The sequence below is a fragment of the Hetaerina americana genome, unplaced genomic scaffold (genome assembly GCF_022747635.1).
Source record: "Hetaerina americana unplaced genomic scaffold, ioHetAmer1.1.p SCAF_9, whole genome shotgun sequence".
In the NCBI taxonomy this organism is placed as follows: domain Eukaryota; kingdom Metazoa; phylum Arthropoda; class Insecta; order Odonata; family Calopterygidae; genus Hetaerina; species Hetaerina americana.
Window position 1 is genome coordinate 2303669 of NW_027287538.1, and position 16701 is coordinate 2320369.

A 16701-nucleotide genomic window follows, 5' to 3' on the forward strand; every position below is an offset into this window, starting at 1 on the left:
GTCATCACGCTGTTAATTGTTTATTTATCGATGGCGACATTTGAGAAAAGAATCCACGGTCAACAACTGGGTTTTCAAGAAACAACACGAAAAGAAAATAGAAGACACCCCAATTTAAAGTTGGCAGCATGATCTGAGTTTTCTGTCGTGCATGTCTTAATTTTGTCATCCCAACGCATGGTTCTACACGAAGCAAAGCGTCTTCCTTCATCATTCTGATCCGGAGGGTAAAATACACGTAAGGGCGAAATTTCAAGAGAAAAAATCAAAGTAAAAATGGTTCAAAGGATTGTCCAAATCATGGATTAATATTAGGGTAAAGAGAATTAGGCATTGGTGACTGGGCACCAGTACCTAGGGAAAGGATACCTGTGCCTAGGGCAATAACCGACGGAATATTATACCGCAAATCAATTGATGTAGCTAGATTAGCCCACGATTATCCATTTGCCTCTTGTTTGTGTTAAAGGAGTGGGATTTAAAAATATTAAATCATTTATTTTTTGCCAATATAACTGACATTTGCTATGCAAAAAATATTTCCTGCGAACTCTTCTCAAGAGACGCAATCTTCGCATTCTCTTGTCCATTTGCCCTGCCTTGTTAAATTCTACGTGCCATGTGGAGTTGGCCACTCTCAAATAGTTTCAATTGAAGCACCCTCCCCTCGGCAGTGGCTCTTAGGCACTCAGGATATTATAAGATTGGGTGAAATTCTGTGCCGGTTAATTTGCGTTACATTTATTCATTTAAAAGTATTATCATTTATCCGGGCTTAATCTAGCAGCGTCCCATGTCATGCATTCAAACAACACACTTCGTAATAATTTACCGCAACATTTATTACGGTACTTATTTAATAGGCATCTATCGAGGTAGTTTGGGGTGTGTTTCGGTTGGACACAGACTAACTGCAGCCACAAAGAGGCACGAAATGGCACCCTACGATATGCACGAAAGGCTGTTCTGTTGTCTCACTAGATAAGGCTTAGAAAAGCGGGGGTAGTCACTCTCTGTCCCGCCAAAAGCTACGGCATTATAACCTAATAAATTCCAGGGACTGTATGAAAAAGCGTGGCAAGAAGCAAGAAGGATTTCGATCCAATACCGTGCCGCAAATGGTTTCGCGGGTTGGTCCTTTGGGGGGGAATCGGTACCAGTGCCCTTGGCATTGCACCTCGGCCTCGCCACCTTGGGCACCGGGCACCCGAAATCCGGTGAGAGTCACCAAGTGGTGCTTCTGGCACCGACCCTGGCAGTTACTGTCGGTAAACCCGCGAGGGCAGCTTCTACTCACCACCGGTTGAAGAGGAAGTTGACCCACTCGGCTGTCTCGTCGAGGGGGCAGAGTGCAGCCCGCGAGCGCCGCCGCGCCCTCTGGGCCTCGCGACACACGGCGCACCGGATGTAGGCTGAGATGCGGCCGTGCGTCACCGCACCCACCGCCACGAGAAGCAGCAGCGTCCAGGCGAGAGACGCCCCCATTGCCCCGAGCAGGTAGCACGCAAACGCCGTGGCCAGGGTCACCGCGAGCGTCCATCGGACCTGGGGGAGAACGGGGAGAAAGGGGTCAAATTTGAACTCATCTTGGTTAAAGTTAAATCTAACCAGTCGGATACATTTAATGTCATCTAATAAGAATCAGAGTAAACTATTAATTTAGTCCTCAATTCAATTTATCAAAGATATCGCGTCCCTCGACTGAATTTCTCCCAAATCTTGCCACTTTCGTCCCGACTAAAAATCCATTCTTGTTCCAAAACTGTTTTTACTTGCGGACCAAAGGCACAGCGATGGGAACGAGGATGGCACCATCATTGGCCAATCTCTTCATGGACTCGAAGAGACTTTCCTGTCTAAGCAACCATTCCAACCTCATTTCTGGGTCCGCTACATAGACGATTTTTTATTCTCTGGACACATGGCTCTGACTCTCTCAATAATTTCTTACGACTGGCTTTCTCTTCCATTTCAGATTCCACTATCACCTTTCTTGACAAAGAGATCTCGATTCACAATAACAAATTCACCACTTCAGTATATATAAAAGCCATTAACTATCAGCAATACATACTTAATCTGCAATCTTACACGACAATGACGCGACCTGATCCTTACTATTCCAATGCCCATCTCTCGCATACAGGCGACCCGTCAATCTCAAAAACCTTCTTAGATCCACCAATTCTTTGGCGCCCTCATTTTTCCTTAAAAATTCCGCCGCAAATTTCCTTATATTTCCCCTACTTGCAGCCGCCTCCGATGTAACACATGCCTACTTATCAGATCTGCTCTCCTCTCCCTACATCCCCTCATTGCCCCCTCACCTCGTTCCCGCGCTAATTGCCTCTCAAAATATATTATTTATCTTTTGTCATGCAAACATTGCACTTCCTTTTACATAGGCGAATGCATTACCCCCTTATCTATTCGAATGAATAATCACCGGTACTCCTGCAATTCTGCCTCACTCTCTTCTCTTCCTATCCCTTCACACGCCAATTCCCACAACCTTTCATTCGACCAGTGTTTTGCCATCAGCATCCTAGAATCCCTACCTGATTCAGCCACCAACATAGAGGTGAGAACTCGTGAATCCGCCTACATATTAGCTTTCCGTTCTTTCAAAATTCCCACCATTAACCGCCATCTTTGATTTCCCTCCCAGCATTCCCTGCACCTCCCATTCCTCCCCCCCCAGACCCCTAGCCGCTCTCTCTCTCTCTCCCACTCCCCTAGCCCTTTCCTTGTTTGTATAGCGTTCTCCCCCTTAGTCTTCAACAACACATTATCGATCAATACGCCCTTCATCCATTTTTCCAGCTTCCTCAAGATTTCTCCCAACAATCCCCTGTCCTCGCCCACCACACCTAGTACTTACTCGTTTGTTTTCCTTTCGGTGTATTTCACCTTCTCCACACCCACATTAAAAAAGCCTCCAATCTACGCCTATCCTCCGGCTTCAATGACCACGCTGCCGCGCTGTACAATACTACGCTATATATTAAAGTTTTTACGAGTCTTTTCTTAATTTGCTTACTAAACGTCCCTGTCATCAACTCCCTCCTCCTTATGAAAGCCTCTTCGCCCAGCGAAATTCTTCTACAAGCGTCCCTACTGATTGACCGTGTTGGTCGAAAACACTTACGAGATACGTAAGCTGCTCCATCTTCTCCAATTTTCGCTCACCTATTTTTATGTTTGGCTTAGCCTTTTTCTTTATATGTTATTTGGATAACATCTTATGTATATACATAACAAACTTTGACAGCAACAAACAATATTAGAGAACATAAAAAGATCACTCACACGTTATGTATTGATCATTTCGACGGAATTCAACTCCGTCTCCATCAGAAGATATAGAAGTAATGACTGCTGGAATTGTTGAGGTGAGGGGTGCGCGAGAAAGGGAAGGGGGCCAGGGGAAGGGGAGAACGGGAGGCGGAGGAAGGGTGAGAGGAAGTGTTGGGGGAGAGGAAAGGGTTGAGGAGAGGCTAGAGGGGAGCGGAGATAGGGAAAGAGTGAGAGGGAGGAGATGGAATTGACACAAAATCGGAAAAAAGAACAATCTGCTCACCACAACTGTTGCAACATCCGAGACCCAGGTTTCAACGTACAAAGTCGTGATCAAGACCCTGCAAGTCCAAACAAAGGCCACGCACACCAAAACTCATGCGGAAGAACAAAGCATTCACCTCTCCCATATGCATCGCCTCCACAAAGTGAAATTTCGGACCATTCTCATCAGTAAACGGCATTGAGGCCCGGATGCTGATAAGCCATAGGAAGCCAATTGAATGCCATTTCAAGAGTTTTTAATTCTATAGGGTTATCGGATGTGGGAAGGGACGCTAGGACGGAAACATTGTAACACTGGTTGAAGGGGGTTTTATGATGGGAAGCATGTTTAGGGATGGGGAGACCCCCATCCATATGAAGGTCTCCCCATCCCTAAGCATGCTTCCCTAGATGGGTGGACGGGGAGGAGGGATTGCACGAGGCGCGGTGGTTGTTAATCCTAAGGTTCAGGGTGAGGAACATTGGCCTATGTAAAAGGCCGGGCAGAGTTTACAGGTCAGAAGATAAACAACATTCTTGGAAGTGCAGGAGGAGTGGGGGAAGGGTGGGAGAGAGTTAAAAGGTGGGATGGAGTAAAAATGTGTATAGTATATATATATACTATACTACAGTATATACTATATATATATGTATATATATATATATAGATATTATATATATATATATATATATATATATATATATATATATATATATATATAGCTATTATATATATATACATATATATATAGATAGATAGTCGCGGGTCGCGGTAGTCCAGCGGTTAGAACTGTTGACCGGAGGGTCCCGGGTTCGATTCCCGGGCAAGGCACTCTGGGCACCTGCAGCTCCACGCAAGCTAAAGTGATTTTTCGGGTACCAGGTCTTCCTGGGAAACCATAACCGGCACAGGGAAAGGAACTGGTCCCTCTAGCCTGATGTGTGAATTTCACGCGCCGTCGGGCTTAGTACTGGGTGAACTCTACCATCACCTACTAAACCGACCTTCGGGTTGATTACTGTATGATTATGGCTTATATATATATGTATATATATATATATACATATATATATATATATGTATATATATACATATATATATATATATATATATATATATATATACTATACATACATGTGTGTGTGTAAGCTGACTGCCTGCCTACCAACTCAATTAACATTTTAGTTAAACCATTTATATATCAAGAAAGGCTCTACTTATTGTAATCATATGTGACTTTTTATAATAATATAAGGAAAAAAATCAATTAAACTACAAAAATAAGTATTACAATGGCTTGTCAGAAAGACAAGCCATTTCTTTATTCAATCTAGACATATATACATTCGGTTTTATTCTCTTGAGTCAAGCAACTTCTGATATGAAACATTTTTTGTTTTGTTATTAGGCCCAAGAACAAATAAAGCGGATGGTTTACCAACATGTGAACATGTCACATATAATCGATCATGAGAAAACCATAGGTTTTCTAGATTCAGACCACAAACGCTCAACTATTCCTATTGTGATTTGTTAATCGTCATCGCGAATGAAACACGATTTGGAAATTGAATTCGCTTAAACTCGAAGGGCATATCGGTCAGGATCATGGAAATACTCGGAGGGATAACTTCATCTTTGAATTTTTCTTTGAGTATAGTCGCGTGAATCGCATTGATCATCAATATTTTTATCACCAAACGCGTTCCATTGCGTAGTTTTGGTTGGTTTAGGTTTCGAAGCATCACGACCACCGAGTCAACCTCTAGCTGTAAATTGTGCGGTGGTAAGCCGAAGGAATTTAAGATTTCAAATGGATAGTTGGTTACTCCGTCTTCGTTTGTTACAAAGCCAATAGATTTGAATGAATACGGAGTATCAACGATTTGATTCTGAATTATGAAGTTTAAGTCATCCACATCTTTGTCCTTAGCCGCCAAAATTGTTCGCTCACTCAATCGTTTGTGATGTTTGTAGTTATCAATGATGTTCGGATGCTCATCTTTCGATGAAGCGAAATTGCAAAAATTCCGAGAAAATGAAATCAATCCGCTCGATTCCTTGACAGGAACACGGCCATTGCCGATATTCAACAATTGCTTGGAGAAATCTTCAGCAGATGGATCTTTCAGCAATGCAACTCTCATGTTTGTTGTCAGTGGAAGTTTCTTTACATAGCGCCACCGATGTGATGATTGGAGGCAAGCGTTTTTTCATCGGCAGCAGTCGATCTTGGAATGACTGGCAGCGTTTGGCGGAAATCGCCGGACAGTAAAATCACCAAAGCATCTCCAGTCATTGCGCAGATCTTTCAATGTCCGGTCACGTGCTTCCAATGCGCGCTCTTGCGCCATCACGTATTCGCCCCGTATGATTTTAGATGCTAATAAATTTTGGCCATTGTGGACTGTTTCGAAAGTTTACATGACACTTGTTCAGAATTGTGGAGGTTTAACGACAACTTTAATGCTGAATGAACCATACTGCATCCTAGCCGAATGTCACAAGAAGAAACTACTATCGCAATGTCCGATTTCGCACGAACTGTGTTCAAAAGCAATGATATGAGGAATGCCTTCTCAGTTCCACCAGGGGCATCCAGGAAAAGTAAGCTACCATTTCCTACGTCAATTGCCCTCATGAATATATCATATTCTTCCTTCTGCGGGGGGTTCAGCAGGGGTACATTCGTTTGAACTCATTGGTCTAATTCAAGTCTATCATATTCACAGTCCAATTCTCTATCAAACGCGTCCTTCAATCCATGATCTGCCATTGCCATTCCTAACTTCACTAATTAACTGCCGCACATGAAGTAACACAAATCTTCAATCAACAGCAAAACCTGGTTATTTTAATTCGATGTAAAATGTCTTCTGACATGTTATCCTTGTATTGGTTCCACAGGTCAGGCGGATTGGATGGGAAGCATGTCGAAAGGATGATGGCAAATAATAAGCGTATCTGATTTGGAGATGCAGAAATAGTTGCTTCAGCCATTGTCGTGTCCCAATGATTATCGTTTTCGAGCAAATTGAGCTCTTGACATGCAGCACGAAATGTTGGCTCCACTGTACCATTAACAGATTGTAATTATTCGAACGATGTTGGCTTTTTCACATTCACCAGAGACAATCGCAAATACAAGTATCCATCATTCTGCGGATGAACTGTATTATTACGGACGGCCAAGAGCATCAGTAGAATGAACATCCGGGCGACCAGGAACCACGTCACCTTACTTCCGACGCTGAAATTTATTCGATGAAGCGATACGATACGTTATTTTACGATACGATATTTTAATGTTTATTCTGCTATCCTGGCCTGAGAAGAACCCAAAAAAACAAATATATTTAAAGTCGACGATACGATACGATATCACAAAACGATACTTCTACGATATTATAATGGTTATCCTGCTATTCTTGGCTAAGATAAATAAAAAAAAACAAATATTATTAAAATCGAAGATACGATGCGATATTTTACGATACAATACCTTTACGATATTTTAATGGTTATTCTGCTATTCTGGAATGAGTCGTATCGAAAAAACCAAGCATCATTAAAATCAATTCAGCCGTTCTCGAGCTATAAATGGTGTCACTAACACGATTTACGACTTTCTTTTATGTATATAGATATATATAATATTTACATTAGAAAGACTCTGGAAGAACAATAGAGAGATATCGTGAAACCTACGGACGAATCGGGAACAGGAGGCGGAAGAAGAATGATTTGAAAGCGCACTGTTCTATCGTGGATGGTAATAGGAAGGGGGAAGTGGGAGAAGAACATAATTGGTGCAAGGGAATGGAGGGGAAGGCCTTAATGAAAGGGGCATGAGGGTGATTAAATTGGAAATGAGGAGGGAGTAATTATCTAATTTAGGATTAGGCCAATGGTTGAGGCAGCGGAGACAATGTAGGTTAATGCAAACTGTTGAGCCCTGGTAGGATGAAGGGTTTAAGCAACCAGAAATTTGGTAATTCCGTGTTATTGAACTGTGAATTAGGCACAATGGGAGATAGGAGTTGGCGGATAGAAATGGAAAAAATTATCAAATGAAAGACTGTTGGGGAGGGCGAGCTTGCGGTGGACCGCAAAAGGTGAGGAAGAAGTTCTATGGTTGTTATTGCAGATGGGAAGGGGAGCGGAAGATTAAGCGATGTGAAAAAAGGAGAACTGGTGGCACAGCATTACTTATGCGACGTTTTCTGAGGATCCGCTGCCGTGCGATGAAAAGGGCCAGGACTCCTACGGCCGGTGGAAGCGGCGGGGGGGCGGTTGAGAGGGGAGGGGGGGCGGGAGACGGGATGGACGAAGGGGTCTCGGGGGAGGGGGGGAGAAACAAAGATCGAGGAGAGCGAAGGCCGTGCTGGAGAAGGGGGGGGAATGCATGAGTGTAATGCGCTCGCCTTACGCACACACGGGAAGGAGGCGGGGCAGAAGTTCGAAGGCGCGTCGGTGTTGGCGGGCGCAGAGTGTATGCGGAAGAGTAAGGGGTGAGGCGGCCATTAGGGGGGGGGGCACGTTTCTAGGAGGAAAGGAGGCTTAAGGGTCATCCAAGTGGTGGCCGGGTGTTGAATGATAATTAAAAATGGAATTGCTATTTGCGAATTAAGAATCTAACTCTCGATCCATGCCCTCTGCATTTGCATGAAACATTGAACACTTGACCATCACTACTGTATCACCTTCATACTTCACTCGACCAGCAAACAATAAAAACTTCCTATAACCCACCAACCCGTGGACACTTAGACTTGGATCGAAATGGCGATGGGTCCATGCCTAGGGCACGTCCACGCCCCTAATAGGCAATGGGGGGGATGGAGAGGGAAGAAAGGAGGGAGTATTTTCATCGAGTATCGACTCACACTCACGGGTAAAATACTTTCAGCAGCCATAAAAAACATGAATACGGGAACCGAAGCGATTGGATATTATTTCAAAAATTAAGGGTTATTGTACCCCTGGATAGAGGAAAGCGATCATTATCAGCCGTAAAGGAGTATTGATCAAAGTGACCTTTCGCGAAAAGGAGTTCTTTAGAATCGTGACGGAATACATTATTTTTCGGCAAATCAGCGACTATCAAGATAAAGTCACGCAAATATTCATGAACCTCGTTTTCACATTATACCTATTTTCCACATACCTTTAATTCGTGTGAATATATTATATCTAATGAAAACTTCGTTGCAATTTTCCACAGTTAAAACTTTATTGCCGACCATGGTTTCGATACACTGTATCATCATCAGGTGATGCTACCTGATGATGATACAGTGTATCGAAACTATGGTCGGCAATAAAGTTTTAACTGTGGAAAATTGCAACGAAGTTTTCATGATGTCTCGATTCCACAACATCACGCCTGACTCTTCACTTTTCATATTATATGTATATATATATATATATATATATATATATATATATATATATATATATATATATTATATATATGTATATATAATTCTACAGGGTATATATATACATATATATACCCTATATATATATACATATACATATATATACATATATATATACCGCCCGGCAAGTGGAAAGATCCGAGGTTCGAGTCCCGGTCAAGGAAATATTTTTACTCTTGTGATCCGTTCGATTCCGCCTTCCCCACCTCTATTGTGTTCGTCCTTTATGTGTGTTCCTATCCCTTTTCCTTATATCTGTTTCTGTATATATGAGTATTTATTCGCCGTTTGGCGGGATTTCGTGTTTGAATGTGTATTTGGCCAATGTGGCTCATCTCTATCTTCTGGCTATGCGTGCCACGAAACGCACTGTTCCTTTCCTGTATGATGTTGTATGAATTCTAACCCACTGTCATTTCCCTCTTGTGTGTGGTGTATTTCTCCTTTGGTGGGTGAAATAGCTCCCTGACGCCATCTCTTGGCTAAAGAATCGGGGCGCTTGGCGACATATTAGACCCACGGATCTCAGGGTAATTTAGTTTTCCTCGATAGCTCAAGTGGTTAAGAGCATCCGCCCAGCAAGTGGAAAGATCCGAGGTTCGAGTCCCGGTCAAGGAAATATTTTTACTCTTGTGATCCGTTCGATCCGGCCTTCCCCACCTCTCTTGTTGTGTTCGTCCTTTATTTGTGTTCCTATCCCTTTTCCTTATATCTGTTTCTGTATATATGAGTATATAAATATATATATATATATATATATATATATATATATATATATATATATATATATATATATATATATATATATATATATCCTTGACGTGGTGCAAGGGCTCGTGCGTTCCGATGACCCCTAGAGCTGTGCTGGCGGGAGTAATAATAATTGCTCCTGGTAGGGTCTCCCATGCCAGATAGGTTGAAGGTTAGGAGCCAGACGAAAGGTAGTCCACGCAGCGTCTGTTCCTCAGTGAGGCGGCTGCAATGGTGTCTGACCCCAGTGGGGCGGCCAGTAAGTGATGATGTCACGTTAAAAACACTATTGAGGAAGGCAACGGGAAACCACCTCAATTATCATTCCCAAGATTAACATGATGGACTATACAGAGATTTTGAGTCCTGGCAACCACGGGGCTCGGCCCAATCGGCCGTGTATCGTGCCCGGCAGCGGGGGAGGCAAGGCTTCCTCGGTCGTAATCCCACGAAACCCTTGCAAGGGAAAACCAGCAGAAGCAGGACAGAAGACGCAGGAGAAGAAGACCAAATTAGTTAAAATACGAACGTCGAATGTTAGGACAATGATGAGGACAGGGAAATTGGTGAATGTTAAGCGAGAGATGGAAAGAAGAAACATAGATATTTTAGGTCTATGCGAGGTGAAATGGAAGGATAGCGGGGATTACTGGAGTGATAAGTATAGAATAATATACAGCGGCGGGGACGAGAGCCAACGAGGGGTTGCCATTATATTAAATGAAGAGGTAGAAAGAAGCATAGTCAACATAGAGCAGGTAACGGATTAATATTACTAGTAGAGATAAAAGGAGATGCGACGAATTTTGTTATTATTTCGGTATACATGCCACCGAGCAACCATAACGAAGAAGAGGTCGATAGGATATAAGATCAGTTGGAAGACATAATCGCGTGTGTTCCTCCAGGGAAATATCTGATAGTGATGGAGGGTTGGAATGCGACGGTAGGCGACGCAAGAGATGGTGACGAGGTCAGGGACTACGGTTTAGGCACGAGGAATGACCGCGAGGAGAAAGCAGTTGGGTTTTGCAGGAGACAGGGCCTAGTCACCACCAACACTTGGTTTAGACACCACAAAAGACGCAGGTATACATGGAAAATGCCAGGTGACTCAGAAAGGTATCAGCTAGATTATATCCTGGTTAGACACAGGTTTAGGAACAGCGTGATAAATTCGCACAGCTTCCCGGGAGTGGATGCAGACTCTGATGACAATTTAGTTGTTATGAAATGTAGCGGCCGTTTCAAAAAGATAAGGCAGGGGCAGCGGGTTAGAAAATGGAATGTAGAAGCATTAAATGGTTTGAAAGGGAAGGAATACAAACAGGCGGTAGAGGATATCATGGAGAATAGTAAAGAGCTAAGTACTATCGAAGAAAAATGGGAAAGTATCAAGAAAGGGTTGTCTAAAGAAGGCTTAGAAGCCCTTAAACATTACCTCTCCCTACGATCCACACCACACACCCCATCCACAGATTTCCTCCTCGAATTGAGCCAAATCGTTCTTACCAAAAATGCTTTTCAATTCAATGACAAAATATATTTACAAATAAAAGGCACTGCAATGGGCACGCGTATGGTTCCTGCATACGCCAATCTTTTTATGGGTAAACTAGAACACGACTTTTTGCAACAACAAACCCTAAAACCACTTTTCTGGGCCCGCTATATCGATGATATTTTCCTCCTCTGGTCCCACGGACGCGAAACTTTATCCTCTTTCATTTCCTCTCTCAACTCCTCCTCCTCAGTATCATTCACTTCTTCTATATCCGACTCGAATATTACCTTCCTAGATATCGATATTCACCTCCAAAACAATACGTTTCACACTTCAGTCCACATTAAACCAACCAATAAGCAACAATATCTTCATTTCGACAGCTGCCATCCTCCTCACACAAAGCGCTCCATCCCATTCTCACTCTCTATCCGTGGCTTCCGTCTCTGCAACAACACCCCCTCCCAACAGAAATACTTGGACCAGCTGCATGAATCCCTCAGAAAATGTGGGTACCCTGAAAAACTGCTAAACAGTAAAATCCTCAAACCGTCAACCCAATACACTCCCCTCCCCAAACCAAACCGCCCAAAATGCCCTAATCTTATCACCACTTTCTTCCCCGGAACACACAAAATTAAACGTCTAATCCGTGACCTCTTCCCAATTATCAATAACACTCAGTCCACATCACTTTTATTCCCACACTGTCCCTCTGTTTCGTTTAAACGCCCGTCGAACCTGCGAGACATCTTTAAGTCCACAAATCCAACTTCAAGCACCCCCGCCCCTATCCGCACCATGCAACCGCCCACGCTGCAAATGCTGCCATCTTTTAAGACCCTCCCCCTCACTCAGTACCAACTCCCAACCACTCGCCACCTGTACCTCAAAAAATATTATATATCGCCTCTCCTGTAACTTCTGCCCTGCCTTCTACGTGGGCGAATGCACGACCGCACTTTCCCTCCGCATGAATAACCACCGATATTCCACCAAATCTCCCACCTTTCTTAATTATCCCATCCCTACTCACACCGCTTCCCACAACCAATCTTTTGACGACTGCTTCTCTGTTTCGGTGATTGAAATCCTTCCCAAATCTGCGAGTATAATAGAGGTGAGAACCCGCGAGATGGCGCATATCTGGGTGGCCCAATCATTCAAACCGCCCGGTTGGAACCAAGCCCACTGAATGCATCAATTGGCTGCCTACATATCCCCCCCACCCCCTTGTTCATTTCCTATTGGTCCCTTTACCTCTCCTTCCCCCACCTCTCCCCCGCACATCCTCTCCGCTCTTCCCCGAGAACGCCATTCTGAAGACGACAGCCGTGCTGTCGAAACGTAAAATAACAAATTGTGAGTGTCCTTTCTTTGTGTCTCTATATTCTAAAAATCTACATTGTGTTTTTATATATTTATATATATATATGTATATATATATATATATATATATATATATACATATATATATACATATACACATATATATATATATATATATATATATATATATATATACATATATATATATATATATATATATATATATATATATATATATATATATATATAAATCTTCGAAATGGAACGCTCTTCGACGACGCACAAATGTATTAAAACACAGATGAAGATTTTTAAAACATAGGAACACAAAGAAAGAACACTCACATATGTAGTTTGACGTTTCGACGGCGGGACCGTCGTCATCAGAATGGCGTTCTTGGGGAGAGCGGAGAGGAAATGTGCGGGGGAGAGGTGGGGGAAGGAGAGGGAAGGGGAAGATATTGTTGGTTATTGGTATTTTTAATGTGGACTGGGGTATAAAACGTATTTTTCTGGAGGTGAGTGTCGATATCTAGGAAATTGCTGAACCAAGCCCACTAAATCCATCCAATAGCTGCCTACATATCCCCTCCCACCTCCTTGTCCATTTCCTATTGGTCCCTTACCTCTCCTTCCCTCACCCCTCCCCCGTACATGGCCTCTCCGCTCTTCCCCGAGAACTACATTCTGATGAAGACGGTCGAGCCGTTGAAACGTCAAAACTACATATGTTTGTCCTTTCTTTGTGTTTCTGTTTTACGTCCTTCTTAATTTGTCCTATGTACTTGTCTCTAGGTCTTCCTCGTGGAATCTTCTTTTCTATTTTTTATTCTGTTATATTCCTAAACAATCCAGTGCCAAAATGTGTGTCCCATCCATTTATTTCTTCTTTGTCTTAGAGTTCTCCACATAGTCCTATCCTCCTCTGCTCTTCTATATACTCCCTCGTTCCTTGCTCTGCCTGTCCATTTAATCTTCAGCGTTCTCCTCCAGCACCAGGATTCCACTTGCTTTAGTTTCACCCCTGGAATCGTCTTGAAACTTTTCTACAAGATATGGGGTGAGGAGGGCAGGAGGCACCATCGTAGTGCCTCCAGCCCTACCTGTGTGCTGAAATTGAAATCCCCGAGAGTCATGAAGTGCGATGTCTGTGAATAAGGTTTTACTGGCAAAAACTATGGTAAGCCAATTGAAATGCATTGGCAAATTTGTGAGGATATACGGAGACGTAATAATGAGTGAAGGTGGGGTGAGGCAGTGGAGCCTTCAGTTTAAAAATGTCCAGAGCACCATTATTCATGAAGAGTACACCCCAGTGGTTGACATAGCCTTGTGGTGACGGATGAAATAACGGTGAAAATTAAAGAAAAATTTCGTGAAAATCGCCGATTTATGATTACAGCTCCATTTTCTCCAAAATATCACGAAGTCCACAGCGCAAAAGTGAAGCGAGGAAGCTTGGCTGCCACCAGATTGGTGCGGGATGGGTGCCGAAAATCTTGACGGAAGACCACGACATACAACGTCATGCTGCATCGCTGTCTTTCCTCGAAAACTATGACAAGGATGGTAAGGCCCTATGGATAGATAGATCGTGCCCTGACTACGGATGAGATATGGTAAAGTATGCCAATTTGGAGACAAAAAGGCAGTCCATGGAATGGGGACCCACAAATTCTCCCAGGAATGTAAGGCGGCGGCAGATTTACTCAGAGACGGAGTCGAAAAGCTTGTGTTCCGTTATGATCAATAACTTAATTTGAATGGCGACTGCGTAGAAAATAGCTTTAAATTGGCATTTTAAATACGTACAATAAAACTTTTTTTTGGCCATCTCCTGGCCAAAGAATCGGGGCACTTGGTGGCATAAACCCCCCGGGCAGGTTTCATTCAGTGCAGTGATTTCAGTTTACTTTTGACTAAAATTTGAATCTTGAACTCCATTCATCTTGAGATAAAATCCATCTTTACCGTCTGTTTTTAAAAATTCGTCTTCTATCTTTTATCAGAATAATATTTCAATTGATATCTTGTGAGATAACTTTGCTTTGAAGCACTATAGATAAAGCCGCCATACACCACATGCATTCGGACTTAATTCTAATTGAATCAGAGCACTAGAGAGAACTGCGGAAAGAATAAATCCTTCAAAGTAAAATACAACTCAACTTCCACCAGTGTTTCGCAAAAGCCATGACGTGTGCATCGCACGCCTCACGTGATCGTCCCTTACTATTCTTCTGTTATTTAGAAGGCCCGGCCTTACTTACGTCTTCTATTATTTACTTGAAAAGCTCAATCTTAAGGTTGAACACATTTAGTCTGGCAGTTTATAACCACACTGAGCGCAAGATGCACGTAAACTACTACAAGTTAATTCTATAAAAGAATCCCTAGAAGAAGGACGAAAACATACGATCTTCCACAGTGGACGCGGAACGAAAACTCTCGATTTCAGGAGGATTCCGTTGGCCGACGATCCCTCTTCGCTGGAGGCTACTTCGACCAAGGAATTAACTCACGGACAAGCTGGAAGGAGACACTCGGGATGTATTCAGAATATCACGATATGAATCATTTAATACGAGGGAGGAACACCATTTTCATTGCTCGTCCCAAATATTTTTTTGGCGAAAGCAAAAAGATCGGTTCAATGCGCGCGGGTGAATTCGCAAGTTTGAGAAAGAAAGAACTATGGAGGACGGGGGGCTGAATTCATCCTATTCGTAAAGAGGAATGAATTCCTTGGAATTCTTTGGGTTTCAAAAATCGTCATCTAAGGATTGTGGCAGCAGCAACTTAGAAATTAGAGCCAAAGAACGTCGCCCTTTTTCAACAAACTCCAAAATGGACAAAGAGTCCCGTTCCGCCGAATATTAAATACAGATTGAACATAAATGACACAGTTTCAGGCATAACATGGTGGAAATCCTCCTTGATGAGAGAAAACAATGACACTAAAGGTATTATTACTATGGCTCACTAACTATTAAGGTAGGTCAGACCAAAATGATAATAACACAAGGGAGATAGACTCCAGTGCAGACAGATAGATACAAATGCCCGTTCTTCCCCCAGACAATCTGGAATCATAATAGTCCAGAAGAAACGAAGTCACCACAGAAATATTAAAGACACCTAATTCACAAGTCAGGACAAGATTAAACGTAGCGTAGACATATGGTATATTCATTGAACCATGTGTATGTCAGTTAATGATCTATGCATTTGCATGCATGTAAGTTATTAAGGTTTTTGCATGAATATATAGGACTTTGTGGGAGTAGATTTGAATGCTTTTGTTGGTTTTACATGCGTTTTTGTTCTCTTTTACGGATAATGACCTATCACCCCCCGCCACACGTCCTTGCGGGGTACTCTGCATATGTAGATGAAGACTCTTTGCTTTCCTAAATATAATGCGACGGTAAGCTGATAAGTAATTCACACATGCTTGTAGACCACAAACAAACACAAGTAGCAAGATCGGTCCACAATTACATTCAAGTACTATTCTTAAATTTCCAAATCACGCATTTATTTTTCATCACGCATAGTCACCGTTAAGGTTAACACATTTCTCCCAACGTGTAACAAGTTTCTCCATTCCGTCAATGAAAAACTCTCCCGACTTTTCTCGAATCCAGGACTTGACAGTTGCCTTCACCTCATCGCCCGAGCTGTAATGATTACCCTTGAGGTGCCTCTTGAGTTGAGGAAGTAAAATAAAAATCGCAAGGCGCAAGATGGGGGAAATAAGGAGGATGTGAAATCGGTTCAAGTTTCACAGAATCTCTCCATTTGAGCGCGAGGTGTGTGGACGACCGTTGTCAATTGTTCAATAATGAAGCCGACACCTTCATTGGATATTCCAACATGGTTGGCGATACGCTTTTGGGTGATTCGCCAGTCATTTTGAATCAAATCTTCGTTGAGTTTGCGATGTTTATCGTCTATGGCAGTGATCGGACGTCCGCTACGTGTTTCATCAACAATTATTGATTTTCCAAGCAACCACGGAATTTTACTACCCATCGATTTGCAGGAGACCTATCAACAGCATCGTCACCAGAAACAGCCTTTAAACGACGATGAATCTCATTAGGAATCCCTTT

At 42.7% G+C, this 16701-nt stretch overlaps 1 protein-coding gene across 1 annotated transcript in view; it reads right to left on the bottom strand.

Annotated features, from left to right (window-relative positions):
• The window catches only part of LOC139698994 (uncharacterized), a 201947-nt gene that overhangs the window by 145300 nt on the left and 39946 nt on the right, over window positions 1-16701 (bottom strand). The window contains exon 2 of the mRNA XM_071597988.1: window positions 1298-1545. Coding sequence (XP_071454089.1) covers window positions 1298-1545 — 248 coding nt within the window. The remainder of the gene's footprint in view (window positions 1-1297; window positions 1546-16701) is intronic.